This window comes from Sardina pilchardus, chromosome 22, assembly GCF_963854185.1.
Source record: "Sardina pilchardus chromosome 22, fSarPil1.1, whole genome shotgun sequence".
Taxonomy (NCBI): domain Eukaryota; kingdom Metazoa; phylum Chordata; class Actinopteri; order Clupeiformes; family Clupeidae; genus Sardina; species Sardina pilchardus.
The window spans coordinates 28,263,150-28,288,686 of record NC_085015.1 but is presented as its reverse complement, the minus strand read 5'-3'; the positions used below and the strand labels follow the sequence as shown (position 1 = coordinate 28,288,686).

Here is a 25,537-nt window from a genome sequence, read left to right as displayed (position 1 = left end):
TAAAAGATGACGGTGTAAGTATTTGCTCATGTTTTTGTAATTAGTAGGCAGAGCCAACTCTGCGTGCGTCCCATATCTTTTTGTCGCTATTTTGCACATACCACACATGCGTGTGTCTTTAGGCTACGTTTGAAAACAGGAAGTGCAGCAGAAGAATAACTTTAGACAGGGTCATTTGGTAGCAGTACTCTACTTGGAAAATATGCAAGGAATATCCTCCAATGATTGACAGGCAGAGGATTACACATTAAGGCCAACCTTTGAAAGTTCTGCTTTGCTTGTGATGCTTGTGGGTTGTTTTTAAATCATATATTTTTTTTAAAGAAATGTACTCTTTCCAGACTTTTGCGTGCATACGAACTCGTTTTCATAAGATCACTACCCTACAGTAATTCATGAAGCCCGAGTTTAAAACGCCGGCTTTGCATTGCGAGTAAGATCTGTCTTGCGAGTAGTGTGCGCTCCTGAAGACCGGACAAGCACTTTAAATTGTCTAACACATTCTCTAGTTAGGTGAACTTAATTGGAAATGTGTTGGCGATCTTGTCTGATTAATGAGAAAGGTTGGGCAATCCTCATTACACAATTTCCTTTCCCGATAACCTATAAATGTTGTCTGTCTGAGTCTGTTAAGCGGCGTCTCTTTTCTAAGGAGGAAGTAGACTTGTGTTGTTTGTAACCTGTGAACAGTCTGCTGGACTCCGTCGAGATAGGACTGACAGTGACCTGACAGCGCATCATTCACACCAGGTGATGAAACCCATTCACTTTTGGGCTATGCTTAATGTATCATTTATTGCTGGCTGTGGCATATATAGGCTAATTGTTATGAGACAAAGTTAGAATGTAGAACTACATGTAAAGTTATTTAATGACATACTGTAGCTGGTTGCACTACTGCTACTACTGGAGAGGCTACCCTTGGAACTACACAGTTACAGTGGACTCCGAGATGCTTAAGACACATTAATAACCCCATTATTACAACATAAAGTAATGAAATGATCAGCATTACTATTTAGTTAGTTACTAGTTACTGAAGTGTGTTGACAAACTAGAAGTTCATGGTATCAGGAAGCATAAAAAAAAAGAATCAGCATTGTTTACAATTTCTTCTTATCTGTCCTGAAGGTGTTGAGTGACAAATAATCAGTCTCTGCAGCCTTCTCATGCAGGTTTCATAAAAGCAAATTTAACAGAGGCTGAATTATTTTGACAGAGATATTGGATTTACTTCTATATTTCTTTCATCACAACAGTATAGAGAAAGTATGGCTTGTTCTCTGTCCATGGTACATATTGTATTTTCTTTTCAATTAAAACCCATACAATACCACCATTTTATCAGATGAAATACTCATGCATCAACATCTGCATTTGACATTCCTTTTAAGGTCACTTCACTGTGGCCAACTCAAAGAGCACCATGTGCAGAAACTGTTCGTCACTTGTTCATCTTTTTGAACCTCTCTTGTTGTGTTGTGATTCTAGTTCCTTACAGGATGGCGGTGGTGACAGGCGGCGTGTTTGTGCACCTGTTCTCCCTCCTTGCTTCAGGCAGCTTCGTGTGGGGTGTGTTACAGCTGATCGTCCTGGCTTTAGTGCTCTTCGTCTTCGTCAAAATTGTCCAGGTGTCAAGGAGACGCAGCGGACTGAGCTGTTTTGCTCTGCCTCCAATGCGCAACTGGCTTCTCGGTCACCTGGGAATTGTAAGTCACCTCTACACCTCAAGTAGACAAGTTAATGGAATTGTAGAGTGTTCTAGTTAGACTGCAGGGGATTGAAGTGGCAAATGCAAAAGGCGGCAAGGTTCCAGGTTCATGTCATGGCAAAATTCTTTAACCTTTCCAATTCAATTCAATTCAATTCAAATGTATCACAGTCACATAAAACTGTACAGAGTATATGTAGTGAAATGCTTTGTCCACTGTCTTCATGGGTGTGCAATGTCTAAATAAATAAGGAAATAAATATAAAAAAAAGAGAAGAAGAAGAGGAAATCTGTAGTGTCTAAAGTGCATGAGATATTTCCAACATAATTGCTTCTGCTACAGTCCTCACTCAGTATCCAGATAGCTTGGGGATAAAACCGTTTCTGCATTCTCTCTGTGTTGGCCCTCAGGCAGTGGTACCGATTCCCAGAGCGTAGGCCAAAGAAGAGGCAGTTGTTGGGGTGACTGGGGTCTCTTTACTGGGTGATTTTCTTTACTCTGGACTTTTCCTGATGTATATTTCCTCTAGGTTGGGTAGTGAACTCCTGCTGGTGCATTCAGCTGATCTTGCTACTCTCTTTAGGGCTTTACGGCCTCGCTGAGTGCTGTTTCCATACCAAGCTGTTATATTCCCAGTAATAATAGTTTCAAATGTTGCCTCTGTAAAAGTTCTTAAGTAATTGCTGAGGTAGCCTAAAGTCCTTCAGGCGAGGTAAAAAAGACGCTGACGTGCCTTTCTCACCAGTGAATCAACATGTTGGGTCCAAGTCAGATCTTCAGAAATATGAACACCAAGATATTTAAAACTCTCTCTACCCTTTCCACCTGAGAGTCGTTGATCTGGACTGGTTGGTAAACTCTGCTGATGTTGACAGGATTTGCGCCACCCAGACCATATGGTGTTACAGCAGAATAGATTGTGTCACTGGAGGAAATTTTGACATTGCAGTTACTGTAAGTAGCTCACAGGTATCTACAGTAAATCAATTGTTGTAACAGGATATTAGATCTGGACTGAGTGTACTTTTTGACTCATGGGGTCACCCATGCAATGCAGCAACTTCATGTTAATTGTATGTAAATGATTAACTGACTCAGTTTTGCATTTCTTAGTCATTTGGGGCTATTCCAGCTCTTGGCAGGTCATGAGATCCAGACGTACAGGTGAAGCATAATGTTGTAGTTGTTTAGTTCCACAGAACATTCACTAAGATTACTTTAGATTTGCTCATGTTTTGCATATGCAAATGATGTTGCCAAGTCAGGAAGTATGCAGATAGAATTGTTGTGCAATGAGTTGGGTTTCACACCCGCATAACCACTGCACCTATGTAGCAACCATGTTGTAGATTGATGAGATATCCTTTTTCTATGCTTTCTATAAAAACCTTTAAAGAGATTAAATGGAAAATATATTGATATTCTCTGAAGTAAATAGTTCAGTAATAGTTTGACTAATTTGTAGTATGGATGAACACATTAGTCTACATCAAACAATGGCAATGGCATTACAATGACTGGTTGTGTCATTATCCTCAAGGTTGAGGAACGCTATCTGGTTGATTAAGGGTTTGGTTTAATTCCAGAGTATGTGGAGCAAGCCTACGCCCGAAACTCTTGTGCAATTCAAATGTGCTATCCAGTAGCTCTCTCACACAGTAGCACACTTGGCGGTGGTAGCGTATTGGCTAAGGAGTTGGGCTAGCTTTCCCAGGTTCCATGTTATGCCCTTGAAGCACTGTTATTAAGGTACTGCACTTGAACTTGAACTTCACCCCGAGTTGCTCCAGGGACCATTGCCCTTGTAATATAATTGGTCATGTTGGCCACTTTGGATACAAGCGTCTAATAAATGAATACATGTACATGTAGAAGTGGAGGTCTGCAAGAAACACCACAGTCCCATAGACCTAGATGTGGATGAAGACTGTCAAAGACACTTGGTGTAGTTTCTTGCACTGCAAGTTGTGATTAGGAAGTTGTAAGGATTTTAAACGAAATGTCCGTGTGTGGCAGGCTTCTATGATAATTGAGTTTCTACATGCAATGCAAGTGATCTGATCTGAGGTGGTTCATCCTGCACTCTCTCAGTACATCTCATTATCACATTCTTTCTCTCTCTTCCTCTATCTCTCTATCTCTCTGTATCTCTCCATCTTGCATTTTTGCTGGTTCTCAGATGAAGAGTTCAGAAGAGGGTTTGCGTGAGGTGGATGAGATAGTGAAGACCTACCAGCACTCCTGCGTCTGGTTCCTGGGCCCTTTCTACAACCTGGTGCGCGTCTTCCACCCTGACTACGTCAAACCCCTCCTGCTGGCCTCTGGTGAGACTACAAGCCATAGTTCTCATGTCCGCAGAATCGCTTAGAGACCTCCTAAGATGACCTCCTTCATCTAAGGTGAAGCCTATTGTTAACTAGTGACAATGCATCAATATCAATAACACTTCAATAAACATCTCTCTCCCTCTCTCTCTCCCTCCCTCTCTCTCTCCCTCCCTCTCTCCTCCCTTCTCTCTCTCTGCCCTGTGTGTCTTTGTATGTCTGCGTGCACACATGCCAATGCAGCTTCCACAACTATCAAGGATGAGTTATTCTATGGGCTTATGAGACCATGGCTGGGTAACTATACAACATTATGTTTCTTCCTATGAATGTACATTACAGAAAGACAGACAGACAGACACATACACACACACACACACACACACACACACACTCCATTAATGTTGTGTGTACCATATCAGGACAAGGCCTACTGCTGAGTAACGGTGAGCGGTGGTCACGCCACAGGCGGCTTCTAACTCCAGCGTTTCACTTTGACATCCTGAAGAACTATGTGATCATCTTCAACCAGTCTACTAACATTATGCATGTGAGTCACTGGCATATCGCACCATCAACAAGCCTACCACACACGCCATCCTCTAACTGCAGTAGACACCTACACACTCTCACACACACACACACACACACACACACACACACACACACATGCACACACATGCACACACAGACACACACACACAGACACACACACACACACACAACACACACACACACACACACACACACACACACACACACACACACACACACACACACACACACACACACACACACACACACACACACACACACACACACACACACACACACACACACACACACACACACACACACACACAGCCTTGTATGACCTGCCCACAAAGTGGGTGTTTGATGACGCTTTCAAAATACTGTGTGTAAGCAGCATCCATGGTGAAAACTGACATGCTGAAGTTGAAGTCAGAATGCTGTGAATGTGTTCAGCATTTGTCATCAAGCCACCAAGCAATTTGGAAATTATGCAGTACATTGAACAAAGACTTACTGTAATCATGCAGTTTATGCTATGCCGAACCCACAATGTGTTGGTGGTATTTTTGCTGTTTTCTTCTGTGGGATCCTGCATTTAGATACAGTATGATGTGCAACAAACAATTAGCGTTTAGTCAAAAGTCTGTGTTGTAAGAGTCCCACACACACTCCCACGCTCACACACATGCATGCACTTTTCATTTTCCTTTTCTTGCCATAGTGAGCGGGAAACACATCTGATTGTGTGGTAGGGATTCAACATTAGCTTGAGGGATTCAATGTTAGCTGATGGTTAGTCAGCAGATGATAGTCTGATAAGGGGGGGGGGGGCACAGATCAACAGGAAACACAAAGGGCATGGCTGTAAGTACATGCAGATTACTCACACGAGACCACCTGATAAGAGTCATTTGGTCATTTATTGCAGAGTGCAGCTCAGTTTATGCTGTCAACAGAACACTTCCTGTTAGGATGTTGATTGGTAAAAAAAAGTTCTGCTTTTCTAATGGTGTTACTACAAGATGTTCTACCGTTATTGATTATACAGCAAACAGTAAAGTAACAACCACTTGTGGGGTTTGCTTACATTACATTTCAGATACTGTAGGTGTAAATTATATAATGATTGTTATGTTTTACAAATCTTATGTTTTTTTTTCACAAAGTGAATAACATTTGATAGCCAGATAATCATGCCCTTCTTAGTTTACTTTATAGTTATCTCTCATCCTAACAGAATCCATATAGATTTGCCAAATACCCTTAGGAGGTATTTTGTCTACATTTCCTTTCATTTTTGTTTTACAGTACTTTCTCCTTTTTTTGGCCTCCCTGCCTGTTCTTTTGCATGTGTGGTTGGCTTTTTCTTTGTGAAAATATAGGCAAAATGGCGCCGCCTTGTGACTGAAGGAGAGAACTGCCTGGAGATGTTTGAGCAGATCAGTCTCATGACTCTGGACAGCTTGCTGAAATGTACCTTCAGCTACGACAGTCACTGTCAGGAGTAAGGTGTCACTCAGGCACATACATTTACACATTTCCCCTCATGCAGTTAAAAGAATGTGTATTTCACAGTTTTCAGTCTGAGGCTAAAAATGTTTGCAGTTTGATCCATAGTCTTCCCACGTCCTTGTCATACACATATCTATTTCAGTGTTCTTCTTGACACTCTAGAAACGTGTACGCCTCATAGTTTGCAATATTATATTTATTTATATTATTGCTATAAAACAAGGAGACTACTTTTCGATAAAAAGATTTTATAACAACAATTTCAAAACTATCCGTAAGAAAAAGGCTTTGCAGCCAAGCATTTTAAAAACACAGTGTGACTGACATTCTTGAAGATAAGTGGCCGCTGATCAGATAAGGCCCACTAAGTTGTTGTTGTTGTTGTTGATCCCAGAGAGCCCAGTGAGTATATCTCGGCCATCTACGAGCTGAGCGAGCTGGTGGTGAAGAGGCAGCGCTACCCTCCGCACCACTGGGACTGGCTGTACGCGCGCTCCCCCGAGGGCAAGCGCTTCAAGAAGGCCTGCGACGTGGTGCATGGCTACACCGCTGGCGTCGTCCAGCTGCGCCGCGCAGACCTGGAACAGCAGGGGGCGCCAGACCTCCAGGCCGATGAAAACGCGGGCAGGAAGAAAGTCACTGACTTCATCGACGTGCTGCTTCTTTCTAGGGTCTGTGTCAGGACTAATGCACTGGTTGTGTTTCACTTGTGTGCATTAATGCTTGATGCAGTCTGATCTGCATAAGATCAGCATTGAATTGGACCCTTGTAGCTGTTCCTAATAGACATGGGAACATCAAACATAGACATAAAAGTAAATAGACATGGGAAACTACAGTGAATAACATGAAACCTGAAATGCTTGTTTAGGATGAGGATGGCAATGGTCTGTCAGATGATGAGATAAAAGCGGAGGCCAACACTTTCATGTTTGAAGGTGAGAGTCTTTGTCAGTTCACATTCCTATTCTAAGTCCACCATTGTCTTTTCTTCTCAACAACAATGTCTCCCTCTGCCCTCCCGTACAGGTCATGACACTACAGCCAGTGGGATCTCCTGGGTGCTGTATAATCTGGCCTCTCACCCTGAGTACCAGGAACGCTGCCGTGAGGAAATCAACGCCTTAGTGCAGGGCCGCGAAGAAGACGACATCCTGTGGTCAGACTTGAGACTAATTCTGTGCATTCTGCTTCCATGTGATTTAGTGTCTAAGTCGTCTCTCTTTACTTTATTTCTACTAGTATACTGTATATATAGTATACTGGTATACTGTATACTTTATAGTTTCAGTACAGTATGTTTACTTCAATTGGAAGACAAAAGCCTACTGAGAATAATCAATGGTTAGGGCTGTGCTTCATTGCTGATGTGAATGTGTGGCTGTGTGTTTGTGTAGGGATGACCTGACCAACATGCCTTTCACCACCATGTGCATCAAGGAGAGCATGCGGCTGCACCCCCCTGTGGCAGCCCTGTCCCGCCAGTACTCCGTGGACAAGACCGTGCCAGGGGACTGCACCATCCCCACGGGTAAGATGGGGGGGACCAGCAGGGCGGGGCCAAGACACAAAACTGCTGTTTGTGTGATGAGTTACAGTTTTAGTGTGTGTGTGTGTGTGTGTGTGTGTGTGTGTGTGTGTGTGTGTGTGTGTGTGTGTGTGTGTGACATTTCAGGCAACATTTGTCTGGTGAGCATTTATGGGACCCATCACAACCCATTGGTGTGGCCCGATCCAGAGGTGAGGGAGTGGCCCTACAAAACACACACATCCTCTTACATGTTTATAGTTTCCCCAGTGTCCAGTCCAAGGGATTAAAACGATGAGTGTTGCTTCTTTGTCCTGCAGGTGTACAACCCAATGCGCTTTGATCCAGAGAATTCTAAAGGCCGCTCACCTTATGCATTCATCCCTTTCTCGGCTGGTCCAAGGTACCCTTTGCTGACGAAGTCTAAAGCTAGGCTATTCATAAATATGCCTATTCATGAATAAAGTAAAGCGTTTAACGGCACTGTAAACCCACAGTAACTAACCCACTAACTCAAAATATTTGACAATTAAAAGTCAATAGTGTCAATTCAATAAAGTTCACTGTACATAAAACTAAGGAGCATTTTGCAAAAATATCTTATATTTATCACAACTGAACTATGGACAGCAGCAGATAGCAGTACGTTGAACTTATGTTGGTATTTTAGTGCAACTAGGAGAAGTTGTATTAAATCATTACGTACAAAGTTACTTTGGCTGTTTGGTTTTACGGTGTAGGTTAGATTTGAAGGTTTGGTTGTGAAAGATGCTATGAATGCATTTTACAGGACATTTATCAAGATAGTTATGTATGTAGCTGTAAACCTGCTGTCCTCTCTGTTCTCACAGGAACTGCATAGGGCAGAACTTTGCCATGGCGGAGATGCGTGTGGTGGTGGCGTTGACCCTGCGCAGGTTCCGGGTGAGCCTGGGGGGGGCGCCAGTGCGCCGGCTCTACACGCTCATCATGAGGGCCGATGGGGGCATACACCTGCTGCTGGAGCCACTGGACCCTGAGTGCACCTCACCCCCACCGCCATCACCCTGACCTCAGTGTGGGCCACAGTATTGACACTTGTTGTTGAGCCCTGGCAAACACGTTGACTTTCTGCTCTGTTTTTTTTTCTGCTGAATTTAGTGTCTTCGCTTGAAATATTCCAATGAACTCTGAACATTTGCTCAGTACTTGCACTCTCTACTTGTACATGTCTGCACATTCCTCTTTTCTATGTCATTCATCAGGTCAATAATGGCCTTAGACTGTGAACTTTTGCACTTTTTTTGTACTAACTTTTGGGAGTTTAAAAATGTTTCACCAATAAAGCATTGACATCCTGAATCTTATAAAGCATTTTAGGCATGTTAGAAACTGTGGTCATGTCTATTCTTCTTCACTACCATAATTTATTTTATGACTCATCAATTGTTAAACACTACAGTGCTTTCATCTCTTAAAACACGAGGTTCATCAGAATGGGGAAGGTACACATTTCTTGTGCTTTGTGACTCAGCATCTACGTATCTGTTGCCCACAATCTTCAACATGACCCAGCGATATCCACCCCAAAACAAACCCTGTGGTAAGTATGCGTTTGCTCAGTCACCACCCCCACCTAACCCATGCACACTCAAACACAAACAGTCTGTCAGATGGCTTAAAATAACTTCCATATAAATAGCCCATCACCCAACCAGCAGGGGTATGTGTGTGTGTGTGTGTGGGGGGGGGGGGGTCCTGAGGTGCTGGTGATTGTGTAAGCTTCTGCAGGGTGCAGGAGGGTGCACACACACACACACAACACATCGAACAGAAAGACATACCGAAACAGACAGGCCAAGCGATCCGTTAAGGGCAGCGGACACCCAGCAGCTAGCTAAGTTGAGCAGCCCACGCACGCATGGCATCGCCCCCGCCAGAGGAGCCCCCTCAGCCCGCCGCTGAAGCCGAAGCAGAGCCCGCGCCCGTGTGCCCGGTCTGCCAGGGTCCCGAGACGCTGGTGCTCCCCTGCGGGCACAGCCTGTGCCAGCCCTGCCTGCTGCTGTGCCAGGCCGAGCTGGGGCAGGGGCAGTCGGGCTGCACCGAGTGCTTCGGCAAGGAGCTGCTGAGCAACGTGCTGAAGGTGCTGCAGGACACGCTGTTCCAGGGCCACCTGCGGCGGGCGCGGCCCCTGGGGGCAGACGGGGGGTGGGGGGAGGAGGAGGGGGGGGACGCGGGGGACAAGCCCTGGGAGCTGTGCGCCGAGCACGGCCACAGGATAGGGCTCTACTGCACCGAGGACCAGGAGCTGCTGTGTGACCAGTGTGTGAGAGAGGAGCACGACGATCATCTCACCTGCTCCACAGAGGAGGCCGTGGAGGACTGTAAGGTATGTGTGTATGCATGGCTCTGTGTGTCTCTGAGTGTGTGTGTGTGTGTGTGAGAGGGAGAGAGAGAAATAATGAATAATCTTTGTGCTGGACATGTGAGATAGCCCATACTGTAAGAGTGTCTATGGCCCTCTATCTTTGCCTGACTCTGTATCACCAGAGAGAGCTGAGATCCACACTGAGGCCCTTGCAGGAGAAGCTGGAGACTCTGAATGCTGCCAAGCAGACCTGTGACGACACAACAGACCACATCAAAGTAGGACAAGAGGCTAATTACATTCTGTGTGCTTACACACAAGCCCTAACTAATTAGCAAGGCCTCTGCAATTCTGCACAAATTACATCTCCTGCAAAATAAAGCAAACAAGATTCAGGCACATTAGTGCCCTAAAAGCACTCAGATTACTTTGAACATTGCAGCCCAGCCGCATAAAACCACATGACAAACAAGTCACGGAGGATAATGTCTCCTTTCTGGCAGAAACAGTCCGAGCACACAGAGCGGCTGATGAAGGCCGAGTTTGAGAAGCTCCACCAGTTCCTGCGCGATGAGGAGGCCGCTGCGATAGCCGCTCTCAAGGAGGAGGAGGAGCAGAAGAGCCGCAAGATGAAGGAGCGACTCAACAGACTGACCGGCGAGATCGCCGCTCTGATGGGCGCCATCAGCACAGCCGAGGAGGCCATGGAAACTGACCACTTGCTGTTTCTAAAGGTAAGGCCCACGTGTTCAGGTTCCTACACCAACACACACTCACTCTCACCTCAAACAAACATCAAACAAACTTCCTTTTTGCTGTGTTTCAGAACTATAAGAAGATATCTGACAGGTTAGTGAGTTCCCTCAACATATGAATATGGGGTGATTTTTACTTCTGGGTTCCACTCATTTGAGGTTCTATTCTCTTAGAACTCAGTGTACCATGCCTGATCCACCAGAACTATCAGAATCGCTGATTGATGTTGCCAGTCACGTGGGGTGCCTTAAGTACAGAGTCTGGGATAAGATGCAAAGTATCGCTCAGTACAGTGAGTTGATATCTCATGAATATTTTGTTCCTTTTCTCAACATAATTTGGGCACAGAATGTAATTCATGATGTCTAGCCAAAGTACTTTTTATAACTGGAAATCACCTAGAAATTGACCAAAAGCATCTAAGTAACATATAGACTCTATGGCTTGATATGTATGCTGGTCTGGATGTTTACTCATGCTTTCTCCTTCTCCCCTGTAGACCCCGTGACCCTTGACCCCAACACAGCAGACGTTTGTCTGTCGGTGTCCGACGACCTCCTCACAGTCTGCTACACGGAGGAGGATCAGCATCTGCCCGACAACGCGGAGCGCTTCTGCTTCTACGAGTGCGTGCTGGGCTCCGAGGGCATCATCTCGGGCTGCCACTGGTGGGACGTGGAGGTGGGCGACTGCTCCGAGTGGGCCCTCGGCGTGGTCCTGGACACCGTCCAGCGCAAGGAGTGGTTCCCGCCCAGCCCCGAGCGCGGCTTCTGGACCATCTGCCTGTTCGGCGGCGAGTACCGCGCCCGCACCGCCTCCAACACGCCCCTGGCGCCCAAGAAGAAGCCGCAGCGGGTGCGCGTGCAGGTGGACTACGAGCGGGGGCGCGTCACCTTCTCCGACCCCAGTGACAACGCGCTGCTCTACAGGTTCAAGCAGAAGTTCACGGAGATGGTGTTCCCCTACTTCTCCAACACCTGCAAGCGCCACCCACTGCGCCTCTCCACCGGAAAAGTCTTAGTCATCACTGACTAAGTTGCACTAATGCCTTGGTAGACTGTACTAAGATGAACTACTGCTTCTGTAGTCTCTGAACTAAACTGCACTAATGCTTCTGCAGTCTCTGAACTATGCTGAACTAGTGCTTCTGTAGACTCTGTACTAAGCTCCACTAATACTGTAGTCTCTGTGCTAAGCTGCACTAGTGCTTCTGTAGACTACTAAGCTGAACTAGTGCTTCCGTAGGCTCTATACTAAGCTAAATTAGAGCTTCTGTAGTCTCTGTTCTAAGCTGCACTAGTGTTTCTGTAGACTCCGTACTAAGATGAAATAGTGCTTCTGTACTACTCTGTACAGTAAGTCAAACTACCCTGTAGAGTCTGTGTGAACTACAGACATGTCCTTCAGTAAGACATTTGAATTGTGGCTTTTCCTTTACAATGGGCGGATGAGTAGAACTTCAGACATTCAAAAGGAGGTGATGTCCCTTAAAAGAGATGACTTTAGAGAGGAACATTAGAGCAATGCAGTTGTGGGATAGGGTTAGTTTCTTTTCATCATACTGCCTCAAAGAATGTTCTGGGAAAATAGAGCTAAGACAACTGGAATTGAGCAGTTTGGTATGTGCCATATTCCAGATAGCTGAATAGTGTCCTCACCCACATAATATTGGGCTTAGTGAGAGTTCACCACTAAAGCAGATCTGAATATCACCAGTGGTTCCATGTTTAGCTTGAAATTATTTTTTTCTTCTTCAACTGAGGTAAGAGATGCCACAATCCTTTTTGAAAGGCGGGGATTTGTGTTGTGCTAATGTATAATAGCATTGCTGATGATATTGTATATCGCATATAATGAGTGAGCATGCCACATGCATGGTATGTACATATGAGATGACCAGAAGACAATGTAGTGTAAACACAGTCTGGAACTGTCTAGGCCCACTACATTTCTGCAGTGGAAATCATTTAATCATAACATTCATGGCTTCGCATGAGACTAGAATTACATACGTTGCTGCATTTTGCACTTTTGCATAAACAAAACATGCTGCTGTCCATTTCTTAAGTCTCTTTCATGGGTATAGAGCCTTGAGAGTGTTGTACAGATGTTTTACATTTTTGGAAGTTATAAAAATAAAGACTTTTTAGAGTAAATGTTTCAAAGTGTTGTCGTGTTTTTCCATGCTAAGAGGAGAGGAGAAATGAGACCTGGAGCCTGGGCAGGCTGTAATCCTGCGATGACACACCACCTGTTGCCATCCGTCACCCGCAGGACGCCGCGCTGGGTCACGTGGTCCACCCTGGAATGTTGTGTTGAACTGACCCCCCGCCCCGCGGGGCTGCAGAGCTCTGGCACCCAAACATGTTTTTAACCTTTCAACTTCTGCCATTCCCCTTGCCCATGAGAACCAAGGCTCCCTGCAGGAAACTAGCACTATCCTGTGTCACGTCGTCATTGGCTGCTTTTAGTGCAACGGAGTAGGCACTTATATTATGCGCTCTCTTTGCCAGTGGAAAGATAAAGTAATATGAATGTAATATCTCTTCTCCCAAACATGACTGCTTTTTATCTAGCTCCATGTCATCTCTTGGATTCGAACTCCTTATTCTGACTCACAATGACACAAAGGCCAGACATTCTCATTAGAAGTATGAGTTGAAGTCCCAAGTAAATGTTAATGAATGCCAGTGGTTTGCCAACCAGCTGCCGTCAAGCCTCAGATGGTGGTCAAGGCTGGGAAGCAAGGCTGCTGAGAACCATTCACCTTCTGACTCACCCCATCACACTGGAGAGAGCAGCGTTCAACAAGGACTGCACACTGACCACAGGCCCACATAGTGATTCTACCACAAACATGGACCACAAGCCATTGGTCCAACTCTGACCTAACAGAAACCTTGTGACCGAGGAGTCTCTGAAGTATTCTTCTGTCTTTCAAATGAACTCTCTTCCTTGTTGTCTCTTTCCTCTCTTGTGTCCAGGCTCCCTCATGTGAGCTCGTTGCTGTGATACTGAGGTCTATATGTTTTGGCATCAGCTTATATCACGACAGACAGCAGTTTCCCGACATATTTTATTGAAGACATGCCTACCATGCACAATAAAGAACATACAATATATTTACACACTGGCGACACAAAAAAGGTACAAAAAAGGATCTTTTGAGAGTTTCTCATTAAAATGAAAGTTGTTGACAATCACATACAACCTTTCAAATGGCATAGTTGAGGCAGAACAGGTCAAGGTAACATTGTTCAAGTACTTGGGTTACAAAATGTCCGTTGTTTTAAATCAGGCCTTGTAAAAATACAAACAGGAGGTCTACAAAGACAAAACACTGCATGAAATAACTACAAATTAGAGTCAGGATTAAAAAGTGACTATTTGTTGTTTTGTTTTGTTTTGTTTTGTTTTTCACAGTCCCGTATTACTAGAAATTCTCTCAGAGCACCATATGATTATCTTTAAAAAAAGGTGAGGTGTCCATCTTACGCATGAGGAATGACAATGTTTATCCAATCACAACAGAATCTTACAGGCATCCCTATGTTTGAAACATTTCAAACGACTGAAATCATCGAAGCAAAACTACAAGACTACAGCCATTGATCTACATCCACTTTGTATTTTTTTCCGACCTTCGCTAAGTTTCTACCATTTTGTTAAATACGTAGACAAATCTGACTATAACTGTTATTGAGATTAATTCTGGCAGCTTGTATGGTTCCCTTTTCCAAATGTGTCCGCAATGCAGACGCCCGTTGACGGACCGGTCTGGTGGAGAATGACTATGGGGACAGAAGCACTTACACTGCACTAGAATGAGTCCGGAGGAAAAATCGCAGACTACGATTATCTGACTACTGATGGAGAGAATGAAACCAAAGCGCTATGCTACAGCTGACTGACTGGTCACCAGAATAAGGTGCATGCTATTCTATTATTGTTTACACTGAGGAGCCACAGGACTGGGACTCAGTGGTGGGAGAAAGCAGTGGCTATTCACAGACTATCTATGGGCTACATGAATGGGGATTTGCATGGGTAAGCTACAGTTAACTCTGCCAGTTGGTGTGCACTGTCTTACATGAGATACCACTATGGTTGATATGATTATGAGCTATTGTAAAATTGCATGAAAGTGTTGCTTCTGGGATATTGAGGTTGATGGAGTTGCTACACTTTGCATGTGGTCACTGCGGTCGTGGGACTCACGACAGGGAAGTGATGTTGGATCGGCCACCAGGCGGCGCTACGATCCTCTGTGCTGTGCGCCTTGGAATGTGATCATCCATCTGATTTCCTTTTGTCAGAGAGGGCAAGAGAGAGACAGATAGAGAGACAAGAGACTTAATCAATGATTACTGTAAGTCATTTCTCCAAATACAGGCAAACTCGAGGAACAATCCACAGACTGCTGAGTGCATAGCTTGGATGCTTCACATCGATCCACTTCCTAACAGACTAGCTAGCTAAAAGTAGTTAGAATTTGCCACTGCAATGTGACTAAAATGTCTTCTGTGACAAATACATGACTGTGACTGAAACTAAGGGGCATCTCAGAGATCTAGTGCCTTTGCTTTGATGCTCAGTAACTGAAGGCCGTACAGTTCTCTGTAATATAAAGGGATTAAGGGAATGCCTGACATGGATAGCGTGTCCAATTATGTGGCATAGAGGGTGGGTGGGTGGGTTGGGGGGCAGTGGTAGAGGGAAGAGAGGACAAGTGGGGAAAGGCTACACAAAAAATGATATGAAGTCAAAATAATGAGTCCTCTTAAATATTTATGGGGAAAGAGAAAACGTCCAGGCATCTAATTACAGGAATTTAGCCTTTCATTTCTCTCACTTATAATCTCCAGAGAAAGTCAACGATCTGCAGCACAGGGAGAGAGAGAGAGAGAGAGAGAGAGAGAGAGAGAGAGAGGGAGAGAGAGAGAGAGAGAGAGAGAGAGAGAGGGTAATAAGAGGTCACTCACCAGATAAGGTGAATCCTGATTGGTGGAGGTTTCTGCCTGCTCCCATCAAGGTCTTCCCGGGACACTGAGGCCCTCTGGTGGTGGGAGTGGACGGTACAGACTTTGTGACACTGATGACATCATGGACCGGTCCGTCATAGTTTCCTCGTGGAACTCCACGTGCGTCGGCCATCTGAAAGACGGTTCAGTTCTCACATTCATTTCACTCCCTCGTTTCTCTCTCACATGATAGCCCCGCACATTAAGGCTTTCTCAAGAAATGCTTCATTAAAAACAAAAAATATTATCAATCGAGATACAAATTACAATGCTCAGTTTGAGTTGTATATTTTCGTTGTTTATCTTTCCTGATTAAAAAGTGTTAATATCTCTCTCTCTCTCTCTCTTTAATACCATTGTGTTGTGCAACGCTCAGTTCTCAGACTTCCTGAGCTAAAGATAGCTATTTTGAAACACTCAGTTTCCTCCCCTACTCTGAGCTGTGGTTGAGCAATAGCGGCAGTGTCATGTCTGGCGAGCGTGTCTGCTAGTGTTTACTGTGTGGCAGGGCTGACTCAGAGCGTCTGGCCATCTCCTCTCACCCTGCTGCGGGCCTTGATGCGCTTGTAGACGAAGTCGGGGAAGGCCTTCCTGGGGACGAAGCGGCCCGAGCCCTCTGTCACGTTGAGCTGGCCGCCCTCCAGGACGATCCTGCCCTGGCTGATGACCACCACGGGGTAGCCGCGACACTCCATGCCCTCAAAGATGTTCAGCTCAACCGTCTGCAGCAGTCACGCACGCACACACACACACACACACACACACATACACACACACATACACAGACACAAACAGAACTTTACTGAGAGGTCTTTGCAAACCGGAGCTCTAGTTAAGGTTGAAAGTGAGCAGTCCAAAGGTCCCTAAAGAGAGAATTTCAGGCATATGTGTGTGTGTGTGTGTGTGTGTGTGTGTGTGTGTGTGTATGCATGTGTGTGTGAAATAGCTATGCAATTTTAACTCACCAGGTTATGTGTGGTTGCAGAAAATGTCTTGGTCTCCTTGGTGTTCCAGATGACCAGGTCAGCATCGGAGCCCACAGCGATGCGGCCTTTGCGAGGGTAGATGTTGAAGAGCTTGGCAGCATTGGTGCTGGTCACAGCCACAAACTCATTCTCATCCATCTTACCGGTGGCCTTTAAAGAACAGAAGCACCCACTGAACAAGGTCTAGCAACAGGCTGAGCACCAACAGATTACATTATATTTTAAAGAGGATCTTTGACCAATAGGTTAACAGCTATCACTAAACAGCATTTACAGTGAATACTGCACAATACTCTGAATACTTAAGAATTTCAGAGGTAAGTTATGCCAGATATGATACATGATCAAAAGGTCACAACTTCTAGAAAACAATAAGCAGTTGGAAACCATCCAACACATCTCCCACATCTCAGAGCCAATATAGTGTGTGCTTACTACTGCCTTGTCCCAAACGACTGACATGCGCTCCTCGATGCCATTTGTCCCCTCTGGGATGAGGGTGAAGTTGTCCTTTCCAACCGCCTTCTGCGCCGTGGAGTACGTGCTGTGGGCACTGCCGGTCACTTGAAGGTCTCCACTACCGGACACAAACATCAAGGCTGAGTTAGGGAAACCTGAGGCTATCTGTTCATCTATTTGTTTTTTTCCCCTCAACAGCTTGCTGTGCTGAATCAACAACACCCCTGGACACCAGTTCAGGATCTCATCTCCTACTCAATGACTCATCTGTGTAAGTGTATTCTGTACAAGAGCTCAAGGAGCAGGAGCAAGATCAAGAGGCTGATGCATGAGGAGTGCTTTAGCGACGTACAGTACGGCCCTCTCCAGGCTCTCACTCACCAGGCCAGCAGGGAGTTGAGGTAGTCGGGGGTGCTGGGGTCTTGGCTGAGGGGTGGGGACATGACGAAGGCAGCCGCTTTGGCCCAGTTCTTACTCCAGTAATGAGAACCGTCCATGCCCAGGCTGGCAGTGATTGGCTCTCCATACACCACCATGCCTGAGGGGCAAGTGGGTGGAGAAAGGAGGAAAATGTCAAATGGGTGGAGAGAGTATGGAGACGTCAACTGGGTGGGGAAAGCTATAAAACTGTCACCTCTGAAAATATTACGCTACATATATCACATATGTAGACATATACAGTAATGTACTCTGTGAACCCAGTAAAGGGAGTTACATTAAGCTTCATTACATGGTACATATGTATGCTACCACTAATGACTCCTCTGGGCAATAAGAATATGTGCTAATGAAATAAATAATAACATAAATGTGGAAAGTCCTACGGATGGAAGTAAAGCTTTGGGGTCAACACAACAAGACGCTAAAAAATAAAATGTGCCTTTTTAAAAGCTCATTACAGCTGTCAATAAGGACTTGGAGCTCTAAAAGAAAGACTCCTTTCTGGTCCTTCATGATGTCATGGAGTTAAGTGGAAAAGTACAGTGTGGCGTACAGTGAGTGGGCCTTACCCTTCTTCCTGGCCTTGGCGATGACATCGGCCGCTTGCCTGCTCATTACTTTGGTGATATAAAGAGGGCAGTTGGCCTGCTTCGCAATAGTGATGGCACGATACACAGCCTCTGTCTCCACCTGGTGGATACACACTCATGTTAAATGTCTCATAAGTTGTCTTTGTGTTGTGTGACTTCAAATGGTCACAGCATGAATGTGTCACTTGTGTCAGATAAAACGTCTTTATACAATTTGATGAAATAATATATATTTGTTAGACAATAACTACACATTATAGAATAAATATGAGAAAAGAAAAATGGATTAAGACATAATGAAAGGAGAAACAAGTTGAGTGAAGATGAAAGCTACTATAGCAAATGGCGTCTACCTCCTCAGGATGACTCAGCACGTGTCCTTCAGGACCAGTAATACCCAGATCCAGAATCCTCTTTTGCTCCTAAACATAGAAAATACACACACACACACACACACACACAGAGAGAGAGAGAGAGAGAGAGAGAGAGAGAGAGAGAGAGAGAGAGAGAGAGAGAGAGAGAGAACAAATTGAAAGGGCATGATTTTGGGTTGATGATTGTAGGATTAACCTCTAATCTTGCATGCTGAGAACATCACCACAGTTTAAACAGCAGCTCACCTCCTCAACGATGTCGCCATTTTCTGCATGCACTTGGGCAATGGCCCCCATGTCTCTCAGAACCCCAAACACTTCATAGATCTGCAGGGGGAGAAAACAGAATCCTGCTTATTACAGCTCCCAGTGTTGATCTCTGGATGCAAGACTACCATTCCTCCTCAATTACAGGGTCCTTGCGTGGCTCAGCGGCACGTCTCCAAATTACAAGCCACGAGTCGGCTTTGGTGAAGACATCACATCACACAATCGCCAACAAGCAATTTGTATGCATCACAGGTGCTAAACATACAGTTGAAACTCAGCCACACACATCCTAGTATCAAACTGAAGCTAAATCCTTTACCGTAATATGTTAGTCTCGTAATGCCGTGTAATGGTGTCAGTGTAGCTTACCTGGCTATCTGAGCTCTGGTACTTGTCCTTATATGCCATGAACACGAGGAATGAGTTGACTCCTGCATAAGACAACCAAGTGTGTAGAATGTTAGAATAAAGTATGGTGTTGTTGAGGTCAGATTTGAATGCCACTTAAGTGATTCACACATGGCATGAAAAGGCATGTAATTTTCTGTAAGCATGTGTGTGTGTGTGTGTGTGTGTGTGTGTGTGTGTGTGTGTGTGAGTGTGAGAGAGAGAGAGAGAGAGAGAGTGCTAATGTGAACTGAATGTGCTGTCTCTCTCTCTTTATGTGTAGTTGTAAACAGCGCGGCAAAATGAAGAGCAGAGGACTGATTACCATTCCACCGCCTAGGACTACAAACACACAAAGCGCACAAACTACTTTGGCAGTCCAAGTCAATGTTGTACAGGGAAAAAAACATTGTTGCCTTTCATCTTTCAAATGTTTTGTATTGGAAATGAACTATTTTAAAATCGTTTGTCATTTCTCCAGACGAGAAACCTTAAAATAATCACTTCTAACAAATCAACACTGCTTTGGAAAACTGATCTAAAACCTCATGTTTTCTCATCAGCATATTGTCATGGTGTTAGTGCTGTAATGTTGAGAAGTAATGAGACACAGAGGCGCATAAACACAACTAAACAGAACCACAGCGCATTAGCAACAGCAACATAACAGCAGCATTGGCTCCATGCAGTGCATCTCTGGGGGGAACTTCATGATATCACTTTCTCTCCGCCTAGCTTCTCTACCATGAACTCATCACTGGGACACTTCCTAGGACAGCAGGCCCTGAGAGGCGGATGTGTGGGCGGATGTGTGGGTGGATGTTTTGGGGCACCTTTGTCCTTGACCAGAGCCTCCACCTCCTCTGCCAGGCCCTCGTGCCAGCGGGTGATGTCCATGTGCAGCGAGTAGTCGCAGCAGCTCCTCCTGTCAGCGATGTCCCTCCACTGGTCATACGCCGCCAACAGGCTGGAGCCCGGCTCTGGCAGGACATGGTCGACTGCAGGGGGAGAGGAGAGGAAGAGAGGCGGGGGGAGGAGGAGGAGAGGAAGAGGAGAGGAGGAGAGAGGAGGAGAGAGGAGAGGGTGTGGAGGGTTGAAGAGGGGGACACACAGCACAGCCAGCTTTGAATTTTGGTGTCACCTCAAATAGCTTTAAACACTGTGGAGAGGACAGCTCCAGGAGTTTGGTAAAGCAAAACAAGCCCTTAGACAGCAGCCGCTAAATTAGCATGACATCTCATTTTCTAACTGGTGCTGTTACTTCCTCCCTGTGCATACGGTTATAAATGGACCACAGATGCGCTATTGTACCAATCCTTTGAAAAAAAAACACACACAGAAAGATTGCGGTACTTCCTTGGACAAAAGTCTCTCTGCAGTGTGACCCACTTAACTAGTGGATGTTGCTATATTAAGACTTTCAATGCCTCAAATAATGTTTTATAACATCAAGATGAATCATTTATCTATCAGTCTCATATTTTACCAGGACCTTCAGCTCAGCAAAGTCAGCACAGACACTGTGGATCTATTCTCTCCTCCACCTGATGTATCTATTTGCCCTTGAAATCTCTTACAACTTGTATTAATGGTACTGGGAAGCTACAGTAGGTATCCACTAATGACTTTGTCCTTCTGTGTTTCCCTATTCCCCTGAAGCTCTCAGGCTTTCGGTTGTGTGCAAATCTGAAGACACCATCATGGATCAAATGGAGGGAGCCCGTGAACCATCTCATTAAAGGCATCTGTGCTGCTGCAGCTGAAAAGGTTATTTCAGAGAAATCCTTGATAAACAGCAAAAGCCCCCATGTTCTCCCCAAATTCACCCGCAGTCTGACCCCCTGCTGACAGCGCGAGTGCCGGGGCTGCTTGCTGGAGAGAGAGAGAGAGAGAGAGAGAGAGAGAGAGAGAGAGAGAGAGAGAGAGAGAGAGCGCGGGGCGCACAGGGCCGTATGTCTGAGAGGAGAGAGTGTGTGTGACAGCACGGCGGCGTGACCTTGTTTCAACTGACGTGACTGCAGCAGACAGCCACTCCTGAAGCCCCGTGCTGCCGCTTCACCAACTCTCTGCCTGGCACGGGGATGACAAATGACATCCCCCACCCCCCCCAGCCACCGTCCACAGCCTCGCTCGCTCTCCTCTTCCCTCTCATCCTCTTTTCTGTCCTCCATTCCACCCACATCCTCCTCCCTTTCATCCTCTCATCCTCTTTCATCAAGCCCACCCCACCCCACCACCCCTCCTATCCTATCCTCTGGTGTGCACAGCGGGGGCTGGACTGGTTATGTGGACGTACTGATCATGGTGGTGCCCCCCGCCAGTGCAGCGCGAGTGCCATGGTAGAAGTCATCGGCGGGGTTCATGCCCAGGTGAGCGGCCTGCAGGCTGGTGTTCACATCGATGCCCCCTGGGATGACGATGTGCCCGTAGGCATCCACAGTCTTCACCCCACCGGGCACAATGAGGTTCTCCCCAATCTGCCTGTGAAGAGGAGAAGCAGGGGCAGAGGAGAAGCATTAGAAGACACACACCAGTGACAGTGGTGGCTGGACCCTCGGAAACTAAAAGTCAGACTATCGCAAACGACCATTTGCAGAATATGTGTGTGAGAACTGAACAGCTATTGCTTGCATTGTCGACTACACGGGTCCATTCCCCAAATATCATTTTCAGTCTCACTAGATCTCATTCTAAATGTAGATAAACTTGAGTTGCCTTGTGTATGCAAATGTGCTATATAAATAAACTTGACTTAACCATGCCTCTACTATTGGATGCTGCTGGGGCCAAGGCCAAGCAGTAGTAGATGTATACCCTTAGGCTATGTTTAAACTGCAACCTGCTTCATTTTCACACTGGACATGAGCCTGTGGTCACAAGAAATAGATTGAACTTACTTGATAACCCCATCCTCAATGTAAACGTCTGCGTAGAAGGACTGGTCATCATTGACTATTTTGCCTCCTTTGATTATGAGGCGATCACTCTGAAAGACAAGTGAGCAAACAACAAATGAGTGCGTCTAAAATGTGTGAAAGCCCAACAAAGACTGTCTGTTTAAAGGGTTTTAATATTAATCAACTGGAGAAAGCGGGCACAATAGGAACTACTAAGGTATGCAAATCCTCATGAATATGCTGATAGTCAACAAAGAACAAACCTTTACCACCTCATACCAGAATAGGCCTGATGCTGGGTTTTCGTGGCTAATACAGCAGCTACTTCAGTAAATATTTGGTCAATTTAATTGATAGTTTTGCTGTACGCTCGTTTCCTTTCAGACTTTGAGCAGATAACGCTGGCAAACAGCCTCTTATAAGTCATGTTCCCCTGCTGTCTGTTTCGCTATTTGATGACATAGTAGGCTATAGATGACTCGCGGGTAGTTCAGCCGTGGTTGATGATTTTCCCGCATCAGCAACACCCACATATCCACCCTAAGCGCCACCCGTTTCCACTTTCTATCCTCTGGCACTGAACCATGCTGGCTGCCGAGGGGGTCGTTAAGTCGGTCAGCCATGAAGAAATGATACTGCACTTCTGAAATGCTGCGTATACGACGAACTAAATAAAGTAAACAAACATAAAACACTTAATCCGTCAAAAATGTCGGTGGCGAGGTTTAACGAATGGAGGCTATAGCATTCTGTTCAGAATAAGCTTAAGACTATAGTTTCAGTCGGGCATTTAGATGAAACGCTACAACATAACATGTCATGTAGCCTAATGTAAAGTGACATATTCACAGCAAGCTGAGACACCACGGGTGTTGCGAACACGCCCCGTGAGAAACTCAGATGGAGCAAACAGGCGATGGAGGCATGATGGGACTTCATTGCAGAACACACTCAAGGGGTTTAAAATAATCCCAGCCAATGCATTTTTGTAGTATAATGCCTATTTCAAGTACCTATAAAATGTTTTGCTTAGGCTGTACTCATATCTTGTTGTTTTGTTTGGAGAGGACAAAGACATTTGAATCCTCTTTTCAGAACAGAAATGTGGGTCATCTCCGTACAGTAGCAGGCAGGCCACTGTGCTAAATTGTGTGGAAAGGAATCGGATTCCTCTTGTCCGTGTTAATACGCTCCCTTCCCTGAATTAGCGCACTACAGTGGTCGGCACGGATGACTACGGAGTAACGACGGGGAAACCTCACTACACTGCTTGAGTAGGGTAGGGATGCCAGACGAAACGTCTGGGTTGAAATATCTTAACGGTTGAATGGTTACCTATAGTAGCCTAGGCTATTGGGGCTAGTCTATGCAACCGTGCTTCGCTTGAGATTTACTCCTTTGTCACAGCCTGCCTGGCTATTCACCACTGGCGTTATAGCCATGATGGCACTGCGAGCGAACAGGGAGCGGTCTGAAGATTTCTCCATCATAACGACCATATTGAAATAAAATGATGTAGTTTACCCATGACATGTCTTAGTCGTGATGAAACAATGTCCACGGTTAAGGTTGCAACCGTAAGTGCTTTGTAAAACTGCAGCCCGCTGTCAAACACGAATAAATATGAATAGTCTATGCAAACTAAATGTCAGTCTAATATTAGTGTACTGGACCAAGCCCATCTTCGTAGAGAAGCATTCTGTGTTTCTGTAGGCTGCTATAAGATAGGTTACGTCTATTCCTCGAGTCACAGCAGGCTGTTGCGCGATGCAGGATCTCTCAAAAATCAATAAAATTAGGATAAAAACACGTATTTCCGCGAGTGCATGACAGTGTATCGCCGATGTTGCATTGAATTCATTAACTACAACACTTTAAGCGGCGACAATGGCTGCTTACCGTTAAACGAGGGATGTTCTTCTTGCCTTGGAAAGACATGCCGGCCGGTTCGGGAGGAGCTTTGATTGCCGAGTTAGGAAGACACGCGAGAATCAGATAAATGTAAAATCAGGGCGGCTCACTCACCGGAGTACTGCAGTGTATGCTATAGGCAATGCGGAATATGAGTGGGATTGAGGGATCGTTGGATATCGGAAAGAAGATGTTTGATTTTTATTGCGTTACAATCAAGGAGGCCACCGTAGCGCTACGGAGCCGTCTCCCTAAACAATATAGTTCCTCGCAAACCATCTGTCTGTTTAGTATTCCAGACGCATCCTACAGGCTAGTAGGGGAGCGACAGGCCTTAAGGGGACACTTTCGGCCACGTCAGGGCCACACCAAACACACTACCAGGGCCCATGGCACATTCTAAACAACTCATAAACATTTAATGAGTCTTTAAAAGTACATCCCTGATTACATTTTTGGAGCTCCGTCACTGGGCATGCATTGAGGTTGTGAGATGAACAGAAAGTGTCACAAAGTGCCTGAATTTATTCTAAACAACGTGATTCATTATCAGCTTCAACATCAAAAACAGGTGTACATAGGGATCAGTAGCCTAATTAAGTAGGCTAATTATTGATTTGTGTATCCTAAAGGCACTGACAAACTTTGGGAGATAACGTAGCCAGTTGATCACTTACATTTTGTTGATCACTTACATTTAATTTACATTTAGCCTACAGTTCTCTAAGATTTTAGTGTAATCACAGGAAAACAAATGATAAAGCTCTAAACCACATATTTCCCACGCCATATCGTAGAATTTGGCCATACTCATAGGCCTATGCGTAACGAGATCATAACGTTAATAGCCTACATTTGTACACATATTTTTTAAATATATAATATTATAATAAAAGTATGGTCTACCTCACGTCGTTGGTTAAGACGTTTGGATCCGATGGAATACACTATGGACTGACTCTGAGAACTGGCCGCAGGTTGAGGTCGAGTTTGAGTGTGACTGACGCTGGAGAAGTCGCTCCTGACGCTCCCTGTGTCACTGAAGCTATCAGAGAAGCAGTCCCCCCGACCTCTCGCAAGCTTTCGCGCAGTATTTGGACTGAACGATTCGAAGTTCAGTGTTTTATTCTCGTATGCTCCCTCGACATTACAGAACATGCCCCCGAATTTCACTCGTGGTTTTGGACTGTCCGTCCCAAGTTTGGAAAATAGAGAACCCTCATCATCATCCTTTGGAAGAAGCCTCCTTTCTGCCATTGTGAAGGAAAAATAGAAACGAATCTAAATTAGCATAGAGTATCTGCTTCTTATCCACAGCCAAGCCTTGGTTGATAAATCCTTGCACCGTGTTGCCTCAAAAGTACAATGGGTGGGCTCCGGAGAAAGTGAAGACAGGATAGGAGCTGTCCAAAGGGGAGGGGTGCTGAAAGACATTCGTTCAGTGACCGCCAGTCAAGCACATAATATCTAAAGAGGCTGAGTTATGAG

General features: G+C 45.3%; 3 protein-coding genes across 3 annotated transcripts; 2 read left to right on the top strand and 1 right to left on the bottom strand.

Moving 5' to 3' along the window:
* Positions 1–151: 151 nt before the first annotated feature.
* Positions 152–8,975, top strand: LOC134070667 (cytochrome P450 4F3). Its single transcript, XM_062527073.1, has 13 exons — positions 152–750; positions 1,492–1,709; positions 3,892–4,036; positions 4,280–4,333; positions 4,459–4,586; positions 5,953–6,074; positions 6,477–6,753; positions 6,954–7,020; positions 7,112–7,241; positions 7,480–7,613; positions 7,758–7,822; positions 7,931–8,013; positions 8,462–8,975. Exons 2-13 carry the CDS (start codon positions 1,503–1,505, stop codon positions 8,658–8,660), a joined length of 1,611 nt encoding a protein of 536 aa, XP_062383057.1. The 5' UTR covers positions 152–750; positions 1,492–1,502; the 3' UTR covers positions 8,661–8,975.
* Positions 8,976–9,510: 535 nt separating this feature from the next.
* LOC134069727 (E3 ubiquitin-protein ligase TRIM11) lies at positions 9,511–11,915 on the top strand. The gene is made up of 6 exons (XM_062525755.1): positions 9,511–9,978; positions 10,140–10,235; positions 10,461–10,691; positions 10,784–10,806; positions 10,887–11,005; positions 11,213–11,915. Exons 1-6 carry the CDS (start codon positions 9,511–9,513, stop codon positions 11,746–11,748), a joined length of 1,473 nt encoding a protein of 490 aa, XP_062381739.1. The 3' UTR covers positions 11,749–11,915.
* A 1,870-nt stretch (positions 11,916–13,785) lies between these two features.
* On the bottom strand, positions 13,786–24,263 carry dpysl4 (dihydropyrimidinase like 4). The gene is made up of 14 exons (XM_062526631.1): positions 24,038–24,263; positions 22,139–22,227; positions 21,538–21,722; positions 20,075–20,239; positions 19,224–19,285; positions 18,831–18,911; positions 18,564–18,632; positions 18,190–18,310; positions 17,561–17,717; positions 17,156–17,297; positions 16,700–16,870; positions 16,277–16,456; positions 15,696–15,867; positions 13,786–15,019 (listed from the first exon to the last, which is right to left on the bottom strand). The coding sequence occupies exons 1-14, from the start codon at positions 24,074–24,076 to the stop codon at positions 14,928–14,930; spliced, it is 1,725 nt and encodes a 574-aa protein (XP_062382615.1). The 5' UTR covers positions 24,077–24,263; the 3' UTR covers positions 13,786–14,927.
* Between the last annotated feature and the right edge of the window lie 1,274 nt (positions 24,264–25,537).

Bases quoted from the DNA above. Each gene is read 5' to 3' on its own strand.
- LOC134070667 (XM_062527073.1), top strand. From the start codon at position 1,503: ATGGCGGTGGTGACAGGCGGCGTGTTTGTGCACCTGTTCTCCCTCCTT. The intron at 1,710-3,891 runs GTAAGTCACCTC...GCTGGTTCTCAG, and splicing joins TTCTCGGTCACCTGGGAATT to ATGAAGAGTTCAGAAGAGGG. The intron at 7,021-7,111 runs GTGAGAGTCTTT...CCTCCCGTACAG, and splicing joins CAACACTTTCATGTTTGAAG to GTCATGACACTACAGCCAGT.
- LOC134069727 (XM_062525755.1), top strand. From the start codon at position 9,511: ATGGCATCGCCCCCGCCAGAGGAGCCCCCTCAGCCCGCCGCTGAAGCC. The intron at 9,979-10,139 runs GTATGTGTGTAT...CTGTATCACCAG, and splicing joins AGGCCGTGGAGGACTGTAAG to AGAGAGCTGAGATCCACACT. The intron at 10,692-10,783 runs GTAAGGCCCACG...GCTGTGTTTCAG, and splicing joins ACCACTTGCTGTTTCTAAAG to AACTATAAGAAGATATCTGA.
- dpysl4 (XM_062526631.1), bottom strand. From the start codon at position 24,076: ATGTCTTTCCAAGGCAAGAAGAACATCCCTCGTTTAACG. The intron at 17,298-17,560 runs GTGAGTGAGAGC...TGTGTCCGGTAG, and splicing joins CTCAACTCCCTGCTGGCCTG to TGGAGACCTTCAAGTGACCG. The intron at 16,457-16,699 runs GTGAGTTAAAAT...TGACTGCTGCAG, and splicing joins CTGCAACCACACATAACCTG to ACGGTTGAGCTGAACATCTT.